This window comes from Helicoverpa zea, chromosome 4 (genome assembly GCF_022581195.2).
Source record: "Helicoverpa zea isolate HzStark_Cry1AcR chromosome 4, ilHelZeax1.1, whole genome shotgun sequence".
Lineage (NCBI taxonomy): Eukaryota > Metazoa > Arthropoda > Insecta > Lepidoptera > Noctuidae > Helicoverpa > Helicoverpa zea.
Window position 1 is genome coordinate 5,033,591 of NC_061455.1, and position 21,779 is coordinate 5,055,369.

At 38.9% G+C, this 21,779-nt stretch overlaps 3 protein-coding genes and 1 long non-coding RNA gene across 5 annotated transcripts in view; 3 read left to right on the plus strand and 1 right to left on the minus strand.

Moving 5' to 3' along the window:
- The first annotated feature begins 2,182 nt into the window (after positions 1-2,182).
- LOC124630145 lies at positions 2,183-3,243 on the plus strand. Its single transcript, XR_006984387.1, has 4 exons — positions 2,183-2,194; positions 2,526-2,579; positions 3,008-3,100; positions 3,229-3,243. It is a non-coding gene; the product is annotated as an uncharacterized LOC124630145 (long non-coding RNA).
- Positions 3,244-4,206: 963 nt separating this feature from the next.
- Positions 4,207-12,304, plus strand: LOC124629660 (uncharacterized protein DDB_G0290685-like). The gene is made up of 15 exons (XM_047163173.1): positions 4,207-4,284; positions 4,923-5,001; positions 5,446-5,511; positions 5,914-5,979; positions 6,289-6,420; positions 6,520-6,705; positions 7,116-7,163; positions 7,800-7,916; positions 8,097-8,147; positions 8,371-8,421; positions 8,511-8,564; positions 8,876-10,834; positions 11,044-11,370; positions 11,738-11,825; positions 12,155-12,304. The coding sequence occupies exons 1-14, from the start codon at positions 4,207-4,209 to the stop codon at positions 11,806-11,808; spliced, it is 3,285 nt and encodes a 1,094-aa protein (XP_047019129.1). The 3' UTR covers positions 11,809-11,825; positions 12,155-12,304.
- Positions 12,305-15,027: 2,723 nt separating this feature from the next.
- LOC124629966 (uncharacterized protein DDB_G0290685-like) lies at positions 15,028-17,305 on the plus strand. Its single transcript, XM_047163649.1, has 3 exons — positions 15,028-15,079; positions 15,561-15,671; positions 16,004-17,305. Exons 1-3 carry the CDS (start codon positions 15,028-15,030, stop codon positions 17,068-17,070), a joined length of 1,230 nt encoding a protein of 409 aa, XP_047019605.1. The 3' UTR covers positions 17,071-17,305.
- A 3,134-nt stretch (positions 17,306-20,439) lies between these two features.
- LOC124630003 overlaps positions 20,440-21,779 on the minus strand; it is a 41,729-nt gene continuing 40,389 nt past the window's right edge. For both annotated transcript variants that reach the window (XM_047163705.1, XM_047163704.1), the window contains exon 5: positions 20,440-21,241. In XM_047163705.1, the coding sequence (XP_047019661.1) occupies positions 21,189-21,241 (53 nt within the window). In that variant the 3' untranslated portion in view covers positions 20,440-21,188. The remainder of the gene's footprint in view (positions 21,242-21,779) is intronic.

Here is a 21,779-nt window from a genome sequence, read left to right on the forward strand (position 1 = left end):
AGGCAGTGAACCAAGCAAGAATGCAACTCAACAGGGTGGCTCGCCTGGCAGTGAACCAAGCAAGAATGCAACCCAACAGGGTGGCTCCCCAGGCAGTGAACCAAGCAAGAATGCAACTCAACAGGGTGGGTCCCCAGGCAGTGAACCAAGCAAGAATGCAACTCAACAGGGTGGCTCGCCAGGCAGTGAACCAAGCAAGAATGCAACTGAACAGGGTGGCTCCCCAGGCAGTGAACCAAGCAAGAATGCAACTCAACAGGGTGGGTCCCCAGACAGTGAACCAGGCAAGAATGCCACTCAACAGGGTGGGTCCCCAGGCAGTGAACCAAGCAAGAATGCAACTCAACAGGGTGGATCACCAAAGAACACCGGAGGACAGGGTGGATCTCAAGGAGGGCAGGGGTTATCCCAAGGTAGTCAACCAGGGCAGAAAGTAGTAACAACCATTACTACTTCATCTGGATCTACAAGCGGTAAGTACTCGTCGTATCAAATGTTGTTTTGATGCATCAAATAAAATAGTCAAGCTGCGTATTTTCATTACAATTCTACAATAAACATTTAAATTGAAATATCATTCATTTAATAGTCTACACACAGATCATATACTTAGTCTGGCCATAAATACTGTTACACTTAATTATAAAAAAATATTACATTTGAATTTCGAATCTGTCATTTTTATATGATTGTTCATTGTGTTTTCTCATTTTGGCGCCAATACATTGTAAAATATTTTGCGATATTAAAATGGTGTGGGGTGATAAAGAGAACCGAATCGCTGTGATAGCATTACACAAAGTAGGTATGGAGCCAAATGCAATTTTTAAAACTCTCCATACACTTGGTATTAGTAAAATGTTTGTGTACCGGGCTATTAATAGGTACAATGAGACCTCCTCTGTTTGTGACAGAAAAAGATCTGGCCGTCCACGTAGTGTTCGTACGAAAAAGGTGGTCAAAGCAGTAAGGGAAAGAATTCGAAGAAATCCTGTCCGAAAGCAAAAGATTTTATCTCGGGAAATGAAGATAGCACCTAGAACCATGTCGCGTATTTTAAAAGATGACTTAGGACTTGCAGCCTATAAGAGACGCACTGGCCATTTCTTAACTGATAATTTAAAGAAGAATAGGGTGGTAAAATCGAAACAACTACTGAAGCGGTACGCAAAGGGAGGTCACAGAAAAATTTTGTTTACGGATGAGAAAATTTTTACAATTGAGCAACATTTTAACAAACAAAATGACCGTATTTATGCTCAAAGCTCTAAGGAAGCTTCCCAATTAGTCGACAGAGTGCAACGTGGACATTATCCGACTTCAGTGATGGTTTGGTGGGGTGTTAGCTATGAAGGAGTGACTGAGCCATATTTTTGTGAAAAAGGTATCAAAACATCGGCACAAGTGTATCAAGATACCATTCTTGAGAAGGTAGTTAAGCCCCTTAACATCACCATGTTCAATAACCAAGTATGGTCCTTCCAGCAAGACTCGGCGCCGGGTCATAAAGCTCGGTCCACGCAGTCTTGGTTGGAATCGAACGTTTCGGACTTCATCAGAGCTGAAGACTGGCCGTCGTCTAGTCCCGATCTTAATCCGCTGGATTATGATTTGTGGTCAGTTTTAGAGAGTACAGCTTGCTCTAAACGCCATGATAATTTGGAGTCCCTAAAACAATCTATACGATTGGCAGTGAAGAATTTTCCCATGGAAAGAGTGCGTGCTTCTATTGATAACTGGCCTCATCGTTTAAAGGACTGTATTGCAGCCAATGGAGACCACTTCGAATAAGCTTTTTATATTTTTAATTGTTTTATATTTATGTATTAAACTGACACACTGTAAAAGTAATAAATGTTATTTGCAGTTAACAATTTTCTTTTTTCTTTATTACAATATTTATGGCAAGACTAGGTATATTAAATGTTGTGGTTTATTTCATTCCTGATGAATTAAGTAGTTGCATAATTAATTATTTTCTAGTTGTGACGTCTGGACAAGGAGGGTCAGCTACTTCATCAGGCTCCTCAGAAGGTAAGCAAGCATTTATAGCGTTATACATTGTGTTCTTATTACTTATGATATATTAACTCATTCATACCTTTTTTCCTAATTTTACTTTTCAAACGTGGCATCTCACTTCCAGGTAGCAGTCAAGATGGGAAAAATTCACAATCGTCAACTAAGACATCAGGTGATTGAATAATAATAATGTTTGTTTTATAATTCTGACCTTATTCTTCTTCGATGTCACCTGTCTAATTTAATGTTCTTTATAATTAAGAGAGAAATATGTGATAAATATATTGAGGAATCACATCGTAGCCCTGTTTCTTATAGATACCATACCACTATACTAGCAAACAGTTGGATATGCTTGCACCCATTCATAAATAGAACTTAAACAGCCAACAGGTATTATACTTGACAATGTACTTTATTGCACTCAACTTTTACTTACTCGTTTTTCTTATAAAACATGAATAAAGTTTTTTTTACACAATTACTCTTATATTTTGTCGCAGGCACTTCTTCAGGAAATGCTTCAGGTGGCTCGATCGCGGGTACATCAACAACAAGTAAGTACCAACTAAAACATTTTACCACGTTTACAGTTTCACCTATTTTCTTAATTGTAAGTTGGTGGCTATTCATTGAAAATACGTAAACTTTTCTTAAAATAAATACAGTGCCAAGAGTTTTTATAACTTTAACCTTGAATCGCCAACCCGCATTGAGCAAGCGTGGTGATTGATGATTAATGCTCAATCCTTCTCCGTGTGAGAGGAGGCCTGTGCCCAGCAGTGGGACGATAAAAAGGCTGTAACAGATAACAGAACCTTGAATCAAACAATGTTATTTTCCAATAATATTAAAACAATATATCGTTAACAGTCGTAATATCGTAAGATTTATCCATCTGAATTACTAACACGCTTTCGTCCGTTCGTAGATACAAATGTTTAATTGCCAATTCTGTAGTCCTTAACATCAATTGTTTTTTCAGCAAACGAAACATCTGAAACGGGACAATCAGGAGGAGATAACACACCGGGCAAAACAATTATAACCATACGCGACTCTTCTGGTTCTCAAAGTGGTAGGTTCACATTCGACATGATTTCCAAAATTAACATTAGTGAAACAGGGTATCTATGCTCATTTTATATAACATGAAAAAGTAACACAACTGCATTGAAATCCCATAATCAATGTCTCATCTTTTAGTTGTGGTGTCCGGACAAGGAGGAACAGCTACTACTTCGGGATCCACAGAAGGTAGGCACACAGTTTTCTACTTTATACCTACTATACAACTGACGACTTCACTTCACTCTTAAAAAATGTATTATTTAAATAAATAATAGCACTGTTATCTTCAATAGCGCACGTATGTTTCTACAAAAGGATAACCCGTAAATAGAATATTGAAATTTAAAACAATATATATACTATCAACAATTTGTAAAAAGATAAACCGAGTAATTGTAAAGAAACAGGCAGCAAAATAACGTTAAAAAAAATAACCACAATATTATATTTTTTAGCCAACACTAACGATGGAGGCAAATCTACGAAATTAACATCTCAGACCTCAGGTAATGAAGCTTTATTTTATGCTTGCTTAACATAATGTACCATACGCACTCGATAGTAAGACAATAACAAGAAACTTTAATTTGCAGGCACTTCTTCAGGGAATGCTAAAGCTGGCTCGACCTCTGGGGGTTCAACACAAGGTCTGTTTTTTTACAAATATTTGACCGACTTTTATCTATTTAAAACATTTTGTTGGAGAGTTCATTGTCAGACATAAGATTTTATGTAAATTCTGTCATGGTAGAAAGGCAATCTGATTGTTTCAAGACATTTCGTCACACAAAGCTTCAGCATGGTGACTTCACTTTTTAGACGTTTTAGTAAAGTATCTAGTGTAGACTACTGTCAATATCGAGATAAAATATAGCCTATGTTACTCGGAAAGAGTGTAGATTGCCAACAGTAAAAGAATTTCTGAAATCAGCTGAATAGTTTCGGAGCCTTCAGGGTATAAACAAACAAAAAATGTGTCGTTGTGGAAGAAAAGATGCATCTGAAACCTGAACAGAATAGTATCGTAAGAACTATTTTTTCTCCACTAAACAAATTTTTCCATATTTTCCATAGTCAACAATATAAGCGAAACCGGAGAAATAACAACTGGCAATGAACAAACTGGAGGAAAGGGTGGCTCCCCAGGCATGGAACCAAGCAAGAATGCAACTCAACAGGGTGTCTCCCCAGGTAGTGAACCAAGCAAGAATGCCACTCAACAGGGTGGTTCCCCAGGCAGTGAACCAAGCAAGAATGCAACTCAACAGGGTGGCTCCCCAGGCAAGAATGCCACTCAACAGGGTGGGTCCCCAGGCAGTGAACCAAGCAAGAATGCCACTCAACAGGGTGGCTCCCCAGGCAGTGAACCAAGCAAGAATGCAACTCAACAGGGTGGCTCCCCAGGCAAGAATGCCACTCAACAGGGTGGGTCCCCAGGCAGTGAACCAAGCAAGAATGCCACTCAACAGGGTGGCTCCCCAGGCAGTGAAACAAGCAAGAATGCAACTCAACAGGGTGGGTCCCCAGGCAGTGAACCAAGCAAGAATGCCACTCAACAGGGTGGCTCCCCAGGCAGTGAACCAAGCAAGAATGCAACTCAACAAGGTGGCTCCCCAGGCAGTGAACCAAGCAAGAATGCCACTCAACAGGGTGGCTCCCCAGGCAGTGAACCAAGCAAGAATGCCACTCAACAGGGTGGCTCCCCAGGCAGTGAACCAAGCAAGAATGCAACTCAACAGGGTGGGTCCCCAGGCAGTGAACCAAGCAAGAATGCAACTCAACAGGGTGGCTCCCCAGGCAGTGAACCAAGCAAGAATGCAACTCAACAGGGTGGCTCCCCAGGCAAGAATGCCACTCAACAGGGTGGCTCCCCGGGCAAGAATGCCACTCAACAGGGTGGGTCCCCAGGCAAGAATGCAACTCAACAGGGTGGGTCCCCAGGCAAGAATGCCACTCAAGAGGGTGGGTCCCCAGGCAAGAATGCAACTCAACAGGGTGGGTCCCCAGGCAAGAATGCCACTCAACAGGGTGGCTCCCCAGGCAAGAATGCCACTCAACAGGGTGGCTCCCCAGGCAAGAATGCCACTCAACAGGGTGGCTCCCCAGGCAGTGAACCAAGCAAGAATGCAACTCAACAGGGTGGCTCCCCAGGCAAGAATGCCACTCAACAGGGTGGCTCCCCAGGCAGTGAACCAAGCAAGAATGCAACTCAACAGGGTGGGTCCCCAGGTAGTGAACCAAGCAAGAATGCCACTCAACAGGGTGGCTCCCCAGGCAGTGAACCAAGCAAGAATGCAACTCAACAGGGTGGCTCCCCAGGCAAGAATGCCACTCAACAGGGTGGGTCCCCAGGCAAGAATGCCACTCAACAGGGTGGCTCCCCGGGCAAGAATGCCACTCAACAGGGTGGGTCCCCAGGCAAGAATGCAACTCAACAGGGTGGGTCCCCAGGCAAGAATGCCACTCAACAGGGTGGGTCTCCAGGCAAGAATGCAACTCAACAGGGTGGGTCCCCAGGCAAGAATGCCACTCAACAGGGTGGCTCCCCAGGCAGTGAACCAAGCAAGAATGCAACTCAACAAGGTGGCTCCCCAGGCAGTGAACCAAGCAAGAATGCCACTCAACAGGGTGGCTCCCCAGGCAGTGAACCAAGCAAGAATGCCACTCAACAGGGTGGCTCCCCAGGCAGTGAACCAAGCAAGAATGCAACTCAACAGGGTGGGTCCCCAGGCAGTGAACCAAGCAAGAATGCAACTCAACAGGGTGGCTCCCCAGGCAGTGAACCAAGCAAGAATGCAACTCAACAGGGTGGCTCCCCAGGCAAGAATGCCACTCAACAGGGTGGCTCCCCGGGCAAGAATGCCACTCAACAGGGTGGGTCCCCAGGCAAGAATGCAACTCAACAGGGTGGGTCCCCAGGCAAGAATGCCACTCAAGAGGGTGGGTCCCCAGGCAAGAATGCCACTCAACAGGGTGGCTCCCCAGGCAAGAATGCCACTCAACAGGGTGGCTCCCCAGGCAGTGAACCAAGCAAGAATGCAACTCAACAGGGTGGCTCCCCAGGCAAGAATGCCACTCAACAGGGTGGGTCCCCAGGCAAGAATGCCACTCAACAGGGTGGCTCCCCGGGCAAGAATGCCACTCAACAGGGTGGGTCCCCAGGCAAGAATGCAACTCAACAGGGTGGGTCCCCAGGCAAGAATGCCACTCAACAGGGTGGGTCTCCAGGCAAGAATGCAACTCAACAGGGTGGGTCCCCAGGCAAGAATGCCACTCAACAAGGTGGATCCCCAGGCAAGAATGCCACTCAACAGGGTGGGTCCCCAGGCAAGAATGCCACTCAACAGGGTGGGTCCCCAGGCAAGAATGCCACTCAACAGGGTGGGTCCCCAGGCAAGAATGCAACTCAACAGGGTGGGTCCCCAGGCAAGAATGTAACTCAACAGGGTGGGTCCCCAGGCAAGAATGCCACTCAACAGAGTGGGTCCCCAGGCAATGAACCAAACAAGAATGCAACTCAAGCGGGCTCTGGAGGGCAGAACGGATCTCAAGCAGGTGAACCAGGGAATAAAATAATTACAACTATCACTACTTCATCTGGATCTCAAAGCGGTAAGTTCTCGTCGTTTAAGTACTTGCTAATGTAATAGAAAACCCCGACACGTTAATCCAACTTGTAATAGAATGTACACTTCATTAACATACTTTCACTAGCTGTTTTTAAATACTTATTCACCCTGGATATTAAATTGATGTTTCCATAAAATAAGTAGCCTGCAACCAGTCGCCAAGGTAACGCGTATCTCCATAAAAGATGATGATCATTCACCTACTTGAAGTTGCATAATTTAAGCTTTTTTTTTTTACTTGCATTATAGTTGTGGTGTCTGGACAAGGAGGGTCAGCTACTACATCGGGCATGTCAGAAGGCAAGGCATAATTTAAATCTTTAAATATTTCGTCAGTAAACCACAGACTTTACCAACCCAATTATACTTTCGTACGTTTCATCTTATTTTCAGGTAGCACTAATGACGGAAATAATTCACAATCGACCACTAAGACCTCAGGTAATGACGTTGAAATGGCTCGGTAGGAACGTATGCTTCGAAATGTTAAGATGTCCAATGCGATCACTAAACATTTAGTGTTACGATATTCTCATCATCTTTTTTTTAATGTCCATATGTTTGGAACTGACACTTTAGTTAGCAGAAACTTATAGGACTCAAAGATTCATGCAATAGAATATAGATGCTTCAATTATAAAGTTTACATGAAAATGCTAAGTAACTATATAGTGCTACAACTGGACTTCTACTGACACAGACAGTGAAAAAACATCATTGACTCTTTTATATTTCGCAGGCACTTCTTCAGGGAATGCTTCAGGTGGCTCAACCTCTGTAACCTCATCAACATGTATGTAAAGAACATTTTATCTTTAAATACTGTGTCATCGTCATCATCATCTCAGTCATAGGACGTCCACTGCTGAACATAGGCCTCCCCCTTTTATCTCCACAAATACTATGTAATCACTCTTAAAATTTTGGTGGTCATTTATCAAGTTATTCTATATACTATAGTGTAATAAAAACCAATATAGCAATAACTTTATGATATCGTGAGAAGTATATATTACTGACAGGAAATCTTACATCATTTTGCTCATTTGAAAGTTCAAGCATCCTTGATTTTTACAGTAAACAAAACAGAATCTGGGCAATCAGGCGGAGTCAACGCACTGGGCAAAACTCCATCAGACAAGCCAGGGACGAAGACAACTATAACCATAACTGATTCCTCAGGATCTCAAAGCGGTAGGTTCTCTATTCGGAAAACACATGCACAAGCATGTCTGGCATAATGCTGAACTGAATCTAATTGATGCAAACTTTTGTTATTTTTTATTCTATGTGTACATATGTATGTCTTGTGTTGTGTCAGTGTTTTTTTTTCAATTTGAAGATCTTAATATTAATCTGTGTCTGACTTTCTAGTTGTGATATCTGGACAAGGAGGAACCGCTACTACATCTGGATCGACAACAGGTTAGTATATAGTTTAAGTTGCATACTCGAAATTACTGAGTTAAAGGAAATCTCATTGAATCTCAGGAATCTCACTGGCATTGAAAGTACGTTTGTCCCATCTCTTGAACATGGGTACTTTTTAATGATAAATAAGAGAAATAAAAATAATTATACACCGAATAATTTAAGCCAAACATTTGATATTAATCCAGTAATAGTAAAATCTAATCCTTTTCTTCAGGCAATACTAAAGATGGGGACGGATCAACGAAATCAACTTCTCAGACTTCGGGTAACGATACTTTTTCACTAAATCATATATTAAAGAATTAGTAAAAACAATGGTTACATACAATGTACTAAAATATACTTAAATTTCAGGCACTTCTTCAGGGAATGCTACAGCTGGCTCGACCACTGGTAGTTCAACAAAAGGTGTGTTTTTTACAAATATGAAAGTCGTGGTTTACATAAACGGCACGGCGCAGCTATCGTTACATAATATGTAGCTGCAAGCTCGCTGTCATCCTGTCTTTACGAGATACGATTTAAGGGTGTTATTCAAATGACAAGTTAATCGCTGGGTTTCAGCTGCGCCGTGCCATGACGTTCATGTGTGCCATGACCTTAAACTGACCCATAAATTCTCAAATCACAAACAAACAAAACAACTGTGTCTCAATTGAACAAAAGGTTGAAATCTTCTCGTCACTTGCACTTATTTTTAATAACAAATTTCTTTTTAGTGAGCAAGACAAGCGAGACTGGTGACAACCAAGATAAACAATCAGGCGGTAACAACCAAGATAAACAAACAGGCGGTGACAACCAAGATAAACAATCAGGCGGTGACAACCAAGATAAACAAACAGGCGGTAACAACCAAGATAAACAAACAGGCGGTGACAACCAAGATAAACAATCAGGCGGTGACAACCAAGATAAACAATCAGGCGGTGACAACCAAGATAAACAAACAGGCGGTAACAACCAAGATAAACAAACAGGCGGTGACAACCAAGATAAACAATCAGGCGGTGACAACCAAGATAAACAATCAGGCGGTGACAACCAAGATAAACAAACAGGCGGTAACAACCAAGATAAACAAACAGGCGGTAACAACCAAGATAAACAAACAGGCGGTAACAACCAAGATAAACAAACAGGCGGTGACAACCAATCAGGCGGTGACAACCAAGACAATCAATCAGGCGGTGACAACCAAGACAATCAATCAGGCGGTGACAACCAAGACAATCAATCAGGCGGTGACAACCAAGACAATCAATCAGGCGGTGACAACCAAGACAATCAATCAGGCGGTGACAACCAAGACAATCAATCAGGCGGTGACAACCAAGATAAACAATCAGGCGGTGACAACCAAGATAAACAATCAGGCGGTAACAACCAAGATAAACAAACAGGCGGTGACAACCAAGATAAACAATCAGGCGGTGACAACCAAGATAAACAAACAGGCGGTAACAACCAAGATAAACAAACAGGCGGTAACAACCAAGATAAACAAACAGGCGGTAACAACCAAGATAAACAAACAGGCGGTGACAACCAATCAGGCGGTGACAACCAATCAGGCGGTGACAACCAAGACAATCAATCAGGCGGTGACAACCAAGACAATCAATCAGGCGGTGACAACCAAGACAATCAATCAGGCGGTGACAACCAAGACAATCAATCAGGCGGTGACAACCAAGACAATCAATCAGGCGGTGACAACCAGGACAATCAATCAGGCGGTGACAACCAGGACAATCAATCAGGCGGTGACAACCAAGACAACCAATCAGGCGGTGACAACCAGTCAGGCGGTGACAACCAGTCAGGCGGTGACAACCAAGACAACCAATCAGGCGGTGACAACCAAGACAACCAATCAGGCGGTGACAACCAAGACAACCAATCAGGCGGTGACAACCAAGACAACCAATCAGGCGGTGACAACCAAGACAATCAATCAGGCGGTGACAACCAAGACAATCAATCAGGCGGTGACAACCAAAACAATCAATCAGGCGGTGACAACCAAGACAATCAATCAGGCGGTGACAACCAAGACAACCAATCAGGCGGTGACAACCAAGACAATCAATCAGGCGGTGACAACCAAGACAATCAATCAGGCGGTGACAACCAAGACAATCAATCAGGCGGTGACAACCAAGACAATCAATCAGACGGTGACAACCAAGACAACCAATCAGGCGGTGACAACCAGTCAGGCGGTGACAACCAGTCAGGCGGTGACAACCAGTCAGGCGGTGACAACCAATCAGGTGGTGACAACCAGTCAGGCGGTGACAACCAGTCAGGCGGTGACAACCAATCAGGCGGTGACAACCAATCAGGCGGTGACAACCAAGACAATCAATCAGGCGGTGACAACCAAGACAACCAATCAGGCGGTGACAACCAGTCAGGCGGTGACAACCAATCAGGCGGTGACAACCAATCAGGTGGTGACAACCAAGACAATCAATCAGGCGGTGACAACCAAGACAACCAATCAGGCGGTGACAACCAAGACAACCAATCAGGCGGTGACAAGCAAGATAAACAAGCAGGCGGTGACAAACAGACAGGAAAATCTGGGGATAATACTAATGGACAGGATAACAGAGGTTGTGGGGTCAATGATGATATCGACAATGAAGAATCAGACGATGTCGATCAAGAAGGTTTGTAAAAAGTGCTTTATTTCTAACTTTTATTAAAGCGCACCTAATCGTAGCTTTCTTTACGAAAGTCCAGCACAACTCGCAATGATTTTCGCGTTATTTAACATTACAGCCTCGAAAAGTTTTTGTGAAAGGAAAACCATATCATAGCACACATGACAAGTCGATAGTTGATATTTAGTTAGTGATTGTTAAATATTTTTTAACAGGAGGTGATGAAACGGACTCTGGAGATGACAGAGAAGTGCAATCAAATGATGAAAATGATGATTCAGATGACTCCGATGAACAAAATCGGGAGATTAACGATGATGATGAGTCTTTAGATGAAAACCCTCGTCGCAGGTCACGAAGGTCTAGAAGACGATTAAGGCGCATTTTCAGGCGAAGGTTTGGCTCTAAGGATCCAAGCCCATATGTTCAAGGCTTCCCTATCAAAGGCATCCCATTAAACGACTTTATTAAACAAATCTTCCCTAACAGAGATTTTACTTTGGAAGAATACGAACGGTATGTTCGTCGTCCCTACAGGAGAAGTAAGTTTCATTTAATTACTTTTTTGTTTATACAGATTCGATATAGAATTTATGAAATCATTGGCGACTTTTTAACGAACGGTTCATGATAATTATGACGATTTTTTGACGATTATTATACTAATCAAGAAGCTGTTCTTTGTACAACTTCTAAGTAGTATGGTAACTAAGAAATTTATGCAAGCATTTATAGCTATATAGCAACTATTGCAACGATATGTAGTAGGGGTACAGGTATAACTTAAAAGCTAGACCTTACAGTTTTTTCCCAAATAGCTTTGGAACATAGTCAGTTAAAGCCATTTTAGCCTGATAAGGGAATCGATCCCGAGCTCTTGCATTTGTACTTATTTGTTTTTTTTTTCAGTCCGGGCTCGTGCGAATAGAAGAAGGCGTAGGGAAAGATGCCCTTGCAAAGAACGACGACCAGAAAACTAAACGCGCTACATACAATGGTTTGTATTGCATTTGTTATAATTCAATATGTCTTATTATATAATCTAGTTTTGTTACTTGCAAAAAGCTAGAAAAAGTATTTATATTCTATACTAGCTTACACCAGCGAGATAACTATGGTGACATAAAGTATCCCATGTAATATGTATGTAGGTCTAAGCTACCTCCCCTCTAATTTCGGTCCAGCCGTTCACGCGTAATGGCGTGACTAAGGGACACAGGGATTCATTTTCTATACATGTAGACTTATCTAGATTTTTACTTTCAAGACAGAACATCACCTTTATAGTTTTCATACTAATTCTTGTGTTTTTTTTTCTTATTTCAGCACATACCTACCTAGAATAAGAAGTGAAGAAATAATCCGACAAATGCGGCAAGAAAATGGACTCCGAGTTATTAATATTCAAACAAACATATAATCAATTTTGGTTGTGGATAAATTTTTAATGGCAATAAATTCAAGCAAGCATGATAATTTCCCGTTTTATTTGCCAAATATGTTCCTATCCCTTTATCCTTTAATTATAGACATTACACACTGATACATAAATGTTATCCTTAAAAGAGATATTGGTAAATACATAAGAATTTCCTTGTAAATAATAACAAGTAAAGTCTTATATATAAGCCAGTATACTTATGTGATACATTGGCAGAAAAGAATCTAGCTATATCTTAATTTAGTTAAAGTAGGTACTATAGTCACTCAACTGCATCCTGTTAGACTGGAAGCCAATCCCAACATAGTTTGGAAAAGGCTAGGGAAATAGGTATAATGCGGGATTTTCCGATAGAAGTCACACAGCTCAGAAAGAATAAAAAAATAGAAAAGTTCAAAGCGAAATTATCAAACGACGCGGACGTAAGATCGTCGTCCATATATGCTAGATGATTATTCAACCAGATTTTTTTTCAGTCTTTTCACCTGCATCTACTTTGCTATCTAAAACTAAAAAAATATTTCAAATTGGACCTGTAGTTCATGACATGAGCTGCGACTGAAGAAACCTCAGTTTAAAACATTTGTGTAATACAGATACAGTATGGCTTTGAGACCAAAACTTTGAAACAAATAAATGGATGATAGCCGGGGATATTAACAGTAGCGGATTCTTCGTTGAAGTACCTTATGATATTACTGAGCAAGGTCAAATAAATCACTGAATTCCATTGATTTAGGATCCCACTACCGTTTTATAGATTTCAAATATCAATGCAAAAATGCTTGAATGTTCGATGTCCAAAAGAAAGAAACGCCACAAATACCGATTTTGAAGTTGACGAAAGTGGAAATTAAAGTGTGTCATACCTAATCACATTAAATTAAACACGTAACTATACTGGTTAATGTATGTCGATCAACACAAAGAAAAAATAAAAATAAGCACAAATTAAAAATAGAATCAAAATGAGCGAGCATTAGAAAACCTTTTTAATAAGTAAATTGCATAATCCACCGACATCAATACAATTTATGAAAGTCACATTCTTTCAAGATGCTTTACCAAATGAATATCCTACTTTATATTATAAATGTGAAAGTTTGTGAGAATGTATGCTTGTTATTCAATCACGCAAAAACGGCTGGACCGATTTGATTGAAACTTGGTATGTAGATAGGTGATACCCTGGATTAACACATAGGCTACTTTTAATCAACACACCACGCGGGCGAAGCCGCTGGCGGAAGCTAGTGAGAATATAATTTATTTTTGCCCTAGTCAACTACTTACCTACCTACCTAATTTCCTCGATAAGGTGGGATGAAAAGTTACTATTCTACGATTTTTTTTAAATCCTTCGCTAGCTCGGTTAAAAAGCAACTTTGCACTCTTGTATGGGTTTGACACAGCCAATATTATGCTGAATTAAACAACACTTAAAATGGAATAAATGACCAATCATCTGTTGTTGATGCCATTGTCAAATTCAAATTCTCTATATGTCACCTGAAAGTAAAATACCTACCTTAAATACATATTATGGCGGGGTGGCTAACTACAATGGACGAAATGGCATGATCTTCAAAGCACAAACAAAGGATTTAGCTTAGATTCATGAACAAAAGGCATGGTGCATTGACTGAATTGAATACCTCAACATTGCTTTCATACTGGCAGGTTTTAAGTATGACGTGCGTAGCGATTCCAATATTAAACGCGCGACACACTGTAAGCGGCAAAACGCAGACGTCATCTTTTTTGTCAGGAAACTAAATCAAAAATCATTTATTCAAAGTAGTCTGAAAGATAGCACTTTCCAAACGTCAGAATAAAAGTTAAACGTAAACGTAAAAGTTACCAGTTTTTCTGGCTTCTAACTGGCGTTACCTAGAAGTTTTCCCGCGGTTTCACCCGCGTTCAGTGGTAACTGCTGCCTGTACCGGGATAAAATGTACTAACATTGTAGCTGTGAATGTGTATCTATCAGTGGATAAATTTTGGAAATCCGACCAGCGAAGATTACCCCCCACATACAAACTTACTTACCTCTTTACAATATTAGTATAGATTGCATTCCATAATGCGTCAGGTATGAATATAAAATGGTTGAAGCAACACCCAAACACTAGATTGTTTGAGGTCATAAAAAGTATGAAGATGAGTGGTGGTAGTACGCCAAACATCGGATCAGCTGTCGACTGCTTATTCTGTAGTGTGTCGGTACTCTTATGAACCCTAACAGGCACAACAAGATAGTATTCAGGAGAGAAAGAGGCGTGTTCAAGAAATCACCAAGACCAGACGGGCTTCTGAACTGACTTATGAGATTGATTATTTTTTTTTAATTCCTTCGCTTACATTAAAATATGTAGATGTGCAGAGTATTACAAATCTCAAACCTACTCTTGCAATGTTAAATGCAGCGAAAAATGCGCAACCCAACCGTCTCGTGACAATTGGGCTATGGCATAGAAACCTATAAAGTATTTATTTTATATATAAATATCCAGTAAAGTGTATGACGAATAATATACATAAATATTTAATAAATACAATTAAATTAAGTACCTAAGTATTCCAAATCCACGACATAATAAAAACAAATGACGCTCGATTAGCCACAAAACCTGAGTCACGAATAATCATGATACAGCAATAAATTTAATTTCTATCGGTACTGCCCAATAATTATAATTTTACCTATAAATATAGATATGTCATTTCACTGATGTTTATTGTAACAAAAGTATTCGCGATGGCGAAGCATCGGTACCTGATATATGCATTTGTCATTACCTTCGCAATTGGTAAGTCCCAATGTACATATATCCATAATACTAATACTAGCCTCCGCCCGCGGCTTCGAACGCGTGGTGTGTTGATAAAAAGTAGACTATGTGTTAATGCAGGGTATCACCTATCTACATCCCAAATTTAAAACAAATCGGTCGAGCCCTTTTTGCGCGAAAGAATAACAAACACATGTAAATCCATACATTCTCTCAAACTTTCACATTTATAATATTAGTAGGACTATAATGTGACGTCTTTAAAAAGCGTCAGCGAAGTATACGTAGTTAAAAAAATACAAAGGAAAAAGCTCCTCTAGTTTTTATTATAGCAAAACATAGAAAAGTGACTTCGTCAGCAATAAATGAATATTAAGAGCCATTCAAGAAATACAATACCACTTCTACTCTTAACTATGTGTATATAGGTAGTTTGGAGCTTGTTTTAACTTAATATTAATTTACATTCTTTTGTAATTAATGTATTCTGAATTTTCAGTTGAAAGCCATGCCTCCAATACACAAATAACTCAAGTCTCGACAAACGTTTATTCTCAATATGGACAAGGTGAAAATACTTTTCCAAGAAACAGAGGTCAGTCTGATGGTGGTGAGTAGTATATTATATATATTATTATCTTTTACGATATTTTAAGTTATATACTGGCTGCATATATGGACGATTATAATAACTATTTGAAATAAAATGAGTTTTCTGATCAATCCAAGCAACAAAATCACTTGCTATTGTGTACTTCTACTGTTTGAAATACTCATGCTTTAAAATTCTATTTATATTTTGAACAAGTCAACTCAAATAACTACAAGAATATTTTCAAACAATAATTCTGTGGAATGCTAATAAATGCTTCAAGGTGCAGTTGAAACCCCAAGAAAAAGCAATTTTTTTTTAATAAATAACGTTTTATCCGGGTGATGCAGGTTCAAACACAATGGCAGCAGAGGTAGCCAACCAAGATCAGGATTCAACTGATACGTCCCAGGAAAATTCCAGTCAGAACATCGATCAGAACTCCGGTCAAGGAGATAATCAGAACAAGGGTCAGGGAGGTAATCCGAATAAGGGTCAAGGAGGTAATCCGAATAAGGGCCAAGGAGGTAATCAGAACAAGGATCAAGGAGGTAATCAGAACATGGGTCAAGGAGGTAATCAGAACAAGAATCAAGGAGGTAATCAGAACATGGGTCAAAGAGGTAATCAGAACAAGGATCAAGGAGGTAATCAGAACATGGGTCAAGGAGGTAATCCGAACAACAACCCAGAAGGTAATCAGAACAAGAACTCAGGAGGTAAACAGAACAACAACCCAGGAGATAAACAGAACAACAACCCAGGAGGTAAACAGAACAACAACCCAGGAGATAAACAGAACAACAACCCATCAGGTAATCCGAACAACAACCCAGGAGGTAATCCGAACAACGATCGAGGAGGTGATCGCAACAACGATCGAGGAGGTGATCGCAACAACGAACGAGGAGGTGATCGCAACAACGAACGAGGAGGTGATCGCAATAACGAACGAGGAGGTGATCGCAACAACGAACGAGGAGGTGATCGCAACAACGAACGAGGAGGCGATCGCAACAACGAACGAGGAGGTGATCGCAGCAACGAACGAGGAGGTGATCGCAACAACGAACGAGGAGGTGATCGCGACAACGAACGAGGAGGTGATCGCGACAACGAACGAGGTGATCGCGATAACGAACGAGGTGATCGCGATAACGAACGAAGAGGTGATCGCAACAACGAAAGAGGAAGTGATCGCAATAACGATCAAGAACGTAATCGGAATGACGGACAACGGCCTGGTACCAGAATTGACGAAAATGATCCAAGAAGAAACCCACGGGGGGATCCCAGATACATTCCTGAAAGAGAATATGGTCTTATACCCAGCATCAAACGAAAGTTTAAATCTAAGCTCAGAAGAAAGTTTGAGAAAGCTTATTCCATCAAAGAACGGCTACTTGGCCGCTTGTAGACTGTACACTGGGGGTTAACATAAAAAAAAGTATACCGCGCCACTTACACGCGCAGAGTTTTCAATTCAACTACCAAAGCACTTGTAATAGTGTACTTGCACTAGTAGATAATTCAAGCAAAATTGTGAAAGCATTGACATAACACACCAATTTTTCACATCATCATCATCATCTCAGCCATAGAACGTCCACTGCTGAACATAGGCTTCCCCTTTTGACCTCCACATGATTAAATAAAATGTATATGCACCTGAAGTAGTTTTATTTTGAGTTAACTTTCAGCAAATCACAATTACACTCCATAATAGGTGTAGTACCTACAAGATCACCTTGGAAAGTACAAAACATAGTCAATAATGTTGAATTCCTATCCCACCCAAAACAAAAATGTGAAAGGCTGCCAAGTTCGATAATATGGAAATCCTTCGCCTATAAAAGAAGTGAGATCTGAATAAGTACCAAGTTCCATACACATACCTCAGTTGAAAATAGTTACTTTTTAATGATGTTACTTGGCAAGTTTTCACACACCTTATAAACCTACTAAACGCAATGAATCAAGTATTTAATTTTCTATTAAAACTTGCCAAGTAACATTATTAAAAAGTAACTATTTTTAACTGAGGCATGTGTATGGAACTTGGTACTTATTCAGATCTCACTTCTTTTATAGGCGAAGGATTTCCATATTATCGAACTTGGCAGCCTTTCACATTTTTGTTTTGGGTGGGATTTCATTTATTTTTGTAAGGTTGTTTATTTTATTTTTTTCTTATGATTTAGTTAAGGCAATGTCTCATTTATACTATCTTTCAGATTTTTGAATATGCACTATACTTCTTACAAAGAAATGAACTAGATTAACTAAATGGACTAGATTTACCAACTGACTGACATGACATGTTATCATATATTATGTTCGTGGGTCAAAGTTACACATTCGTTATTTTCGAAAGTGACTCACACTTGGCCGTTTTCAGATTTTTACTTTGACTAAATACAAACCTTTGTAACGAATTTCAGATCGGTACGACCATTCGAAGATATATTATATAAATATAGATAAATTTAGTTCGTTTTAGTTCCTTAGGGGTATAAATTTACACTGGGTATTTTACACCTTCATTATTTTGAAACCGACTCACACTTGGCCATTTTCAGATTTTTCCCTTTACCTTGACATAAAGACCTACCTCCATGCCAAATTTCAAGTCAATACGACCTGGAAGTGGTCTAGGTTTTTGATGAGTGAGTCAGTGAATCAGTGAGTCAGTCAGTGAGTGTATAGTAAAAATAGCGATTTTCTGACGTCAATATCTCAAGACCTACAATAGGTATATTAATGAAATTTTGTATTTTAGATAAGTGAGGGGGTCTCAACAGATACTTGAAATTTGAAATGTGTAAATAAAATAGATTTTGAGTTATAGGGGGGTCGAATTTGGCCCGAAATGGTTCGTGTAATATAACCCACGGCCGGTGTGTCGCTTTTTTTGCTCGAACTTGGCGGACACACTGCCGTGTGTCTAGATGTCTGAGGAAAAATCACTCTGTATAATATTATAACACATGATTAAAAACTGTATAAAAACACACGGTTATATGACATAATCTGAAATATCAAACATATTGCGTGAGTACTATATCACACACAGTTCTAATATTACTTTGTTCACGGTAAACGGATTGGCTGGCCATGCTTTGAATATCAAAGTGGGTTTAAAAAAAAAAATTCGTCGTGTCTTTGAAGGCTCGTGGATACGTGATAGATTCCACATAATGGCATCGGATAAAAGACAGAAGGCTGCCTCCGAAACCAAATCTAATTTAAAAATAAATAACCCTCCGAAGAAAACATACGTGTGTTTAGGGTTGAAGAAACCAGGGGAAAATATGGTGATACTACTTTGTACTTTACTTTATATTTTTTGAAAAATTAGAGATTCAGGAACAAGGGAAGGTCAAGTACCTACCTATAGATGCATATTAGTATGGCTGGTCTTCATAAAATATAATTTATGCAACGTTACCAACAGTAAGCTTTACATTACCAAATACTATTTACCAAACAATATGAGTACATAATTAAATCGTGATACCTCTGATGTTAATTTCGCCTTTAAGACTATACTGGGTGAACTATCAAATGTTTGTACAAGGCAACGGTTTGCCAGACATTTACATAAACACGACGTGTTTGGAGCGTGAATGCAGATAAAATGTTATAACGTTGAGTAATTGTTGTAAGTTCGAAAGGCAGGAACAATTTGATTGTAGCAGCAAAATACTCCAATTAATTTTGTAGTAAACGCCATCAGTAATAGTGTAAGACTTATATGGCCCACCAACGTAGTTCAAAATCATTTTCGACTCATGATATTTGCTTAGATCGTTAGATCAGTACATTTCACCCAAACTTGAAGTGTAGAATAAACGTAATTATAAGCCAACTAGCTTCTGCAAGCGGTACTTCCAGTACGGGCATAAAAAGTCGCTCATAATTATTCTGACAATATCAATCAGTATCAATCAATATCAATCATCAATATCAATTTGGCAGTTACTATCCTACAATAAAATCAAACACACAAACTTTATATTATTTATTTGAACGCGCTTATATTATTTGAAGGCTCCTCCTACAGTACTGGAAAATATAAAGTAACTACGTACAAGAAACTATACCTACCATCATATTTGTATGACATATTCACCCTTAAAAAGAGCGAATTTCGTTTAGGTGATGAAATGAGGCGTGAGAGAAGATTGAAGTGGCTGGCAACTACATCTGTGAACGTAAATCTCATTTAACTTTACTACATATTTCCTATAAGACTTTTGGGACACATGTTTCGAGGAAAAAATCTTCATAAAAGCTTCACCTTAGGATTTTGCTTTGATATGGATATTTTTTGTGTGGTGCAAAATTTTAGGGATGTGTCAAGACAATATTAGACTAGGTATCGGTATTTTTTCCTTATTGGTATAAATGGAGAAATTTTATTGCCATAAATATTTTTTGTTTTTTCAAATATCTGTAAAAATTTACAGCCACTTTCTTCATCAAAAGTAAAAGCCAAAGTAATGTCATAAAGTAAAAGTAACGGTCAAATTCATTTTATCTATTAGTTTTGCTGTTACTTTAGCCTTAAAAAAACGAATTTGACCGTTACTTTTACTTTATGACATTACTTTGGTTTTTACTTTTGATGAAGAAACTGGCTGTTAATCATTAGAATCATACATTTTAAAAATCCAAACGTAGGTAAAGTAACTAGAGGATAGCCTTCTAGAAATAGGTACTAAAACTACTAACATTTTTTGATGAATTCAAGAAACAACGAACGTTTAAGAAATATAGACATTTATTTATATACATTTTTCATATTTATTTACATTACTATTTTTCACATTAATTCCCATTTTCATACAAAATTAATACCTACACAACATTCGGCACATACCTATTATATATAGGGATAAAGAATACTTTACATCTTCCTTCTCTGTAGATACATACTTATTTTATTGTTATCACAGTTTTTCGTCATTGTGTTGTATTTACATAATATGAATACATAAGCTATAAGCCTTGTCTCACCAGAATGTTATTTAAAGAAAGCTTTTCTGATAAAATCTTACAAAGTATACCTACCTACATGATTAAATATATGTATAGAGTATGTTAATAGATGATGCTTAAAGCTAAGAAAGTTATTCAACAATTCCTACCTATACATTTGAAAATACACTTAATTTATACGTTATAAAAGTTACATCTAAATCAAAGCAAATTCTTTACGTAGTTAAACTACTCCATAACAAGATTATTATGCTAAAGATTTGCCTTAATTTAAAATCATGTTGCTTTAAATTAATTCATTAAGTCGAGGGCTATGAAAAATTATTGATGACCTGCCAATCAAAATTAAACCATTCATTTAAAATGGTGAAACAAGCCTTATACAATATTTATAAACACATGGCGATATTTGACACGTTCATAAATCAATATTTTCATTAATTTTACACAAAAAGGTACTCAGGCAATCATTAAATAATTATTTTGTACAAACCAACGTAGACACCATTCGTGTTTGATTTAACTAATTGTGTTCTACCTTCTTAGATAAAGACGTCTTCTGTAGAAAAACCTAGGTATCGCCGGGCCTGGAAGTAGAAAAATGTAATTCATTAATTTATTGCTTTCATATTTATTTACATGTTATTAATTTATTTAATTAAATATGTAACTTGGCTTAGTGTGTTGCGTGTACATGTAGTAACTCCTTCTTACGTTAATTTTTAATTCTTATTGCCGTTAACTCTGATAGTTCAATGATATTTAACTTTAGGAACAGTTAAGGTTTTACTCACTCATCAGGGACCCCATACAGAAAAGGCTATTTTAAAGTAAAGCATCAATTTGTATTATATGTATGTTATGATAAAAAAAAATGTCAGACCATGCGGAGGAAACGTGCAAATAAGTAATACCTACGGTGCTCGTTATGCCATTAACATTATTTAGAAGTAAAATCTACTAGCTCCTAAAGGTATCAAGTTCATTATTAAAAGCGCATCTTTCTATATGGAAACCATTTCCAAACTCTACACTACCCATAAGTAGGTTTTGTTTATCTCTTATATAACACGGTAAAATTATACATATAATCTCTGAAACAGTTATTAACCTAGATACATAAAC